The 6,214-nt window shown below is 34.3% G+C and overlaps 1 protein-coding gene across 1 annotated transcript; it reads right to left on the bottom strand.

Annotated features, from left to right (window-relative positions):
• Nucleotides 1-317: 317 nt before the first annotated feature.
• LOC114396330 (serine hydroxymethyltransferase, mitochondrial) lies at nt 318-5,967 on the bottom strand. Its single transcript, XM_028358238.1, has 16 exons — nt 5,793-5,967; nt 5,635-5,685; nt 5,460-5,546; nt 4,911-5,032; nt 4,391-4,467; nt 3,892-4,016; nt 3,619-3,711; nt 3,405-3,497; nt 2,977-3,174; nt 2,717-2,821; nt 2,155-2,220; nt 1,932-2,009; nt 1,535-1,646; nt 1,349-1,459; nt 1,028-1,197; nt 318-645 (listed from the first exon to the last, which is right to left on the bottom strand). The coding sequence occupies exons 1-15, from the start codon at nt 5,880-5,882 to the stop codon at nt 1,049-1,051; spliced, it is 1,557 nt and encodes a 518-aa protein (XP_028214039.1). The 5' UTR covers nt 5,883-5,967; the 3' UTR covers nt 318-645; nt 1,028-1,048.
• Between the last annotated feature and the right edge of the window lie 247 nt (nt 5,968-6,214).

Below are 6,214 nucleotides of genomic sequence, written 5' to 3'. Positions count from 1 at the left end.
TAGAAACTTGATAGGAAGGAGAATTCTTTATGGAGGAGAGAACTTTGTATTTTTGCTTGATACAAATGTGTAGGATTACATCTCTATTTATACTACTCTAAGGAGAACTCTAGACACACTAATTCTAGAGAGTTCTCAACTCTAGAGATCCAAAGAGTATTCTAGAGAATATTACAACCATAAGAAATATCTAGACACTCCAAACACTACAAGAATTCTCTAGAAACATGACCCATAATTACTTAAGCCCAAAATAACTAAGTCCAAGGAACCAAATAATTAATTTAGGCCCAAATCAAGTTTATATTTCAACAATATCATCAAGGTAAAATAATTCATATCAGAATCCTGCGGGATTCTATGCAGTGGAGGAGTCTAGTTGAATTTATAGCAGATACAACCACTAATGATTGATTGTAACCCCATTATAGGGGATAGGTTCAACAATCATCTGTTTAAGAAATTTGGTATTTGAAGCCTTTATTACATATGCATCTATACATTTCAACATAACGACCAAGATTTTCTGGATTCATCAACATATAAAGGCTTTTGACATTTCTTTTTAAATATGTTATCATCCTCTACCATGAATCAGGAACACTGATCTTGTTGAATTGCTTGCCAGTAAGACCACGGGATGACCTGTCACATTGCAAAATACATCTGTTAGAGAACATCAGACTAGGATTTGTATGTCTTAATTGAGAAAATTTGATGGTAGAAATCTCAAATGCAAGCTTTCTTGGACAAGAAAAATGATTTCGAAATATCACACATTTAAATATCAGTTTTTAAAAGTTCCACCAGATTTGCTTTGGCCTTTTCTATAAATTGAAGCTTTGAGTGGACACTATGAAATGAAATATAAGTATATAACGTAGACAAGCTTTTCTAATGAAACAAGAACAAAGTCTCTAGTGCACGATTTTGAAGTTGTGTGGCTAGCTACCCCTTGTTAGCAACAAATATGGGACAAAGGAAAATGAATAAATTAATGAGAAAATAAGTAAATAATAACACATGCCTAATGGAAAAATTTCTTTTCTCAATTCTTGTACTTCATGGTAGCTTTCTCAAAACCAATGGTTGGAAATTGTTTTGCATAGTCCTCAACATCATGGCGGAGCTTTGCTATCTCCGATTGAAAGGTAGAAGATGATTGAATTGTGGCCAAGAAGTCCTTCAGCTTTGTTCCTGATTAAAAAATTTCAACATCAACCACATATTAGCTTAGTAAGCACCCAACAAGTCAACAGAAAGAAGTTAAAATAATTTATGAGTCATTTTCAGATAAAGAAACAAACGCAAACTCAGGAAGCATAATGAAGATCTAAGAAGTAAGAACCTTTGCTCTGTCCCTTAATCTTCACAGCCAACTTCACTGCTGCATCAAAGAACTCTGCTACCTTAACAAAATCCTCCTCAACAAATCCTCTAGAAGTAAGAGCAGGGGTTCCTGAATTCCACAAGAGAAATCATGTAAGTGAATTAAAACATAAAAATTATAATAGAAGCAACAAAGAGCTTGTACCCATCCTGATGCCACCAGGAACCATGGCAGACACATCTCCAGGAACAGTGTTTTTATTAGCTGCAATATGAACTGCTTCCAACACCTTCTCAACTCTGGAGCCATCAATACCCTGCACATTTTTTTAAAAATAATGATAATAATAATAAAAAAGATTAGTCTATTTTACTGATCCTTTAGAATGAAATAAATTACTGCTTTCTTTTATTGATCTGACATAATATATGCCTTTTAAGATGTTACAAAATTTCTCCTGAATGAAACCACAACAGTAAGTAGTATATTAATAATTCATGTCAGTTTTATGACTAAATACAAACAACCAGCATTAGATGAGATGATTTATTGTTCAGAGCCACTGAGGCTTACATGAATTCCCAAAACAATTTCCTATTACCTTATTCTTCAGATTCACCAAAACCAGGTGATTCTCAGTTCCCCCAGAAACCAGCTCATAGCCCCTCTCACTTAGAGCCTGGGACATATTTTAATTTCAGTGTTAGGTACAAGAAGTTAATTTCTTGTATAAAAAACTTCTTGTATATGAAAAAGAAATTAGTAACCACTTTGCAGATTAAGAACCAAAATAGTCAGGAAAGACGTTCGCTTCTGTAATGTACCTGTGCAAATTTAAAACTGTTGCTGAGAACTTGTTCCTGATATGCTCTATATTCGGGAGTTGTGGCCTGCATACACAAAGAGAAAGAAATATATACGATAATAAATAAATATATGCAGAGCACATACTAGTATTTCCACAATATCAATTATTTTAAAGGTTAAAAAGAAGTTATGGCTCCAGTGAATCTGGTTTCCAAGCTATTTAAAGAATGTGGAGAACCTTTTAACTCCTCTTTTAAAGCTACTAACTTATGCTCATTTTAAGACTTATTCACCCCACTCATTTGACATATATTGAAGTTTCTACGGATTGCAGAAAGTAACCTACGTTATCCTCAAATTAGGTCACGTAGCAAATCAAACCCCTAATATAAACATTATTATTCTAAGATAGAAGAAGAATCTTACTACAAAGTCATTTGATTGTCATTGGCAGCTGTAAGTGGATACAAAAATATAAAGAAAAACATAAAGTGTCACAGATCCTTTCCATCTCAGTCTGTCACTATTGAAACACTGATAAAAGTAATTATCATATTATGATCATCTCCACTTGTGTACCTGCTTCAATGCAACAGCTAAACCAGTAATAGTGTGGTTGTGAGGGCCCCCTTGCAGTCCAGGGAAAACAGCTTGGTTGATTTTGTCCTCATAGTCATACAATAGCTTCAAATTGCAAGAAGAACAACTGTTATGATTTATGAATTTACATCAACTCAAGTAGGAAACAACACAAACTATCCTATTGATCAGAATGAAATCCGAGAGTACAGAGATCAAAATAAACAAAAATGTCAAATTATTTTCTCCAGGATACTTACCTCTTTTCCTTGTTTGTTAATTTCTTTAACGCCTTTTCTGTAGAATATCATAGCTCCACGTGGTCCCCGAAGTGACTTGTGAGTGGTGGTAGTAACTACATCTGCATAATCAAAAGGTGATGGGATGACACCAGCTGCAACCAATCCACTGATGTGTGCCATATCTGCCAATAATATAGCTTTCTGTTTATCACAAACCTGTAACATGCTTCACAAATTTAACCTTGGGACTTCCATAGTATCATTCAAAGTAAAAGGTACAACAACAACAGCCTTATCCCTTCACCAAGAAAAAAAGGGGAAAAAAACAACTGTCTTATCCTACTTGGTGAGGTCAGCATTCGAAGTAAAAGGTGAAAATAAAAAATTCTACTATGCAATTTATTTATAAAATCATCCTATACCGTATACTTGTGAATGCATATTACCTTGCGTACACGTTCATAATCATACAGACGTGCATAAGCGCTAGCTCCAGCAACAATTAATTTTGGCCTGAAGAGTGTTGCTGATTTCTCCATCTGCATTTCAAGATTTTCACATCACAAAAACCACAAGATGACATAAAAGGGTGACATGAAAATATCAATGAAATGTAGCTAAAAGCATCACAACCATGATAAAAATATCCTGCAATGATACCTGGTCATAGTCAATGTATCCCGTACTTTCGTTCAATCTATATGGCATTGTCTCAAAAAATATTGAGACAGCAGATATCTTTTTGGTATCAGTCTGCGTAGTTATAGCAGCAATATTAAACGAGTATAATTTTTCATTAATGACCCCAAGGTCTACTCAATCTTTGAAAAGATATCAAAATAAAAAAGACAATAATTATTAAATAGCCATATACACACTATAGATTTGATTATAAGATGAAATGAATGGTGGAAGTTCAAACTTCAAAAGTACCTGATATCCATGAGAAAGATGGCCACCATGAGGAAGATCAAGTGCCATGATTCTTTCATGAGGTTTAAGCAATGCAGTGTAGACATGGAAATTTGCAGGAGACCCTGACAGAGGCTGCACGTTCACTGCAATTAAGGGGTAACAGTGGCATATCAGAAGACTTGGACAAAATTTATTTCAAAATTTAATGAATCTATAGGACATTGAAAAAGCTCTTAAGTGATTATTTCAAAATTTAACCAGCAAAGCCAATGTCAGACTTCAACCTCTTGAATCTTAGATTAATTCCACCTTAGGATGTATAAAACAAGTTCAGAGTTCTGTAGAAAAATTAGTACCATGGCTCATAAACAAATAATAGCTCCCAAGGAATAGGCACATTCACTTGCATGCTAATAACAAGAAGAGAAAAATAGTACATTCTAGTAAAGCCCAAAAAATATATAAAGCAGGGTATTTTTTTATTGTGCCGCTATTTTATTTGTCTTTGTGTGTTTACCTCCCCATTTAGCGGGATCCAATCTAAACGCTTCCAGGGCACGCTTTTGGCATAGTGTTTCAGCCATGTCAATATACCTGAAAAGGAAAGATCCACAATTTTTCGAATTTGGATTCTGTGAAGAATAAGATCCAAAATGCCAACCACTAAATAAACATCATTGTGCTCCTGGATTAGTTATGAAGACAGATTTCACTCTTCTAAAGCAAGTAAAGATAAAATTAGTAATACCAGTGATAAGAAAATTAACCATTACATCCATGATTTGTAGATTCTACTTGTTATTTGATGAGCTTTACTCAAAATTTTGTAGTTTATAATAAATTTTAACTAATAGTAATAGAGAATGGCGTTAGAAAGTGAATTATTTGCAAGCACTCTTTTTTACTGCACATGTGCACCTAATATCAATTATTGATTTTCTCATCAACTAAAATTACATGTTTTACTCTCTAAATTAGTAACTTTAGAGGAGCCTGAATATGAACACATGTAGATGAAAAAAGTGAGAGAGACGTACTCATTTCCACCATAATATCTTGCACCAGGGTACCCCTCACTGTATTTGTTGGTCATCACAGATCCAACTGCTTGCATCACAGACACAGAAGTGAAATTCTCTGACGGTATCAGTTCCAGCCCCTTCACAGTTCACCCAAAAACAAAAAAAGTCAATCTATACATCATAACTTTTATTAATAGACTTGATTTCAAATTTCAATCCTAAGATATAAATTAGAGAAAAATGTGTTTTTTTTTTCCTTGTATTGTTTGTTAAACTTGGTTTTAGTCTTTGTACTTTTAAATTGATAAATTTATAGTCTCCCAATTTTATAAAATATGTGAATTTAATCCCTCTTTCAATTTTCTGGCGGTCAAAAACCTTTAAATTTGAGGAAGGACTGAGTTTACTTATTTTCAAAAGTTAGAAAACTAAATTCATCAATCTGAAAATAGAAAGACTAAAACAAAGTTTAACGAAAAGTATTGAGACTAAAAACACGTTTTTTCCTTATAAATTAATAAGGAAGGACCACCTGATACATGACCATAAAACAATTATAGATACCTTCCATTGCCTAGCTTTCTCAAGCTCAATAATATCAGCAATCTCAGGATCAACGACCTCAAGTGAAGCATTCAACTGCTTCGGCCACTGCAAAGGCGCAATATTTTCTTCACCAAATCATGAATGAATGAAACTTTTAGAAAGAAAGTGAAATTGTTCATAGCAATGGACTTACTGTAACTCCGGGTCGCTCCTTGTCGTAAACAGCTTCATCAGGCAAAGACGACTACAAAAAGCCGAAAAAAAAAAGAATAAAAAACTGGTGGAGAATGAAGATCATAGCAGGAACTAGGAAGTAAGAGTAAGAGTAAGAGACCGAGAGAGAGGAAGAACCTTGTAGTAGAGGGAACCCGCATTGAAGAGAGGGCGAAGAGGCTTATCAATTGAAGATGAAAGCCTGCGAAGCGCCATTGCCATCGCCATTTCTCGCACACACACAAAACAGAGACAAAGAGTAGTGTGTCTGCGTTTGTGTGTTTTTGAAGAAGCCGCTCGTTAATCGTTATCCCAATCCCACTGCTAGTGCTCTCCATCGGTTTTTGGCATGGCGCCACGCTGTGGGACCCACCCTCAGATTTTAGATTCCTCTATTTTTTTAAATAATAGTAATAATTTTCAACATGTCGTCTTAATTAGGATACGGCCATACAGGCAGCATTTTTTCTCCCATGTGTAAATTTTTCTATAAATATTTATTGGAAAAAACCAAAAAAAAAAAGTTTTTTCTTAAAATTAAGCTAAATTTATGCAATATT

This window comes from Glycine soja, chromosome 18, assembly GCF_004193775.1.
Source record: "Glycine soja cultivar W05 chromosome 18, ASM419377v2, whole genome shotgun sequence".
Lineage (NCBI taxonomy): Eukaryota > Viridiplantae > Streptophyta > Magnoliopsida > Fabales > Fabaceae > Glycine > Glycine soja.
This window is presented reverse-complemented; position numbering and strand designations above follow the sequence as displayed.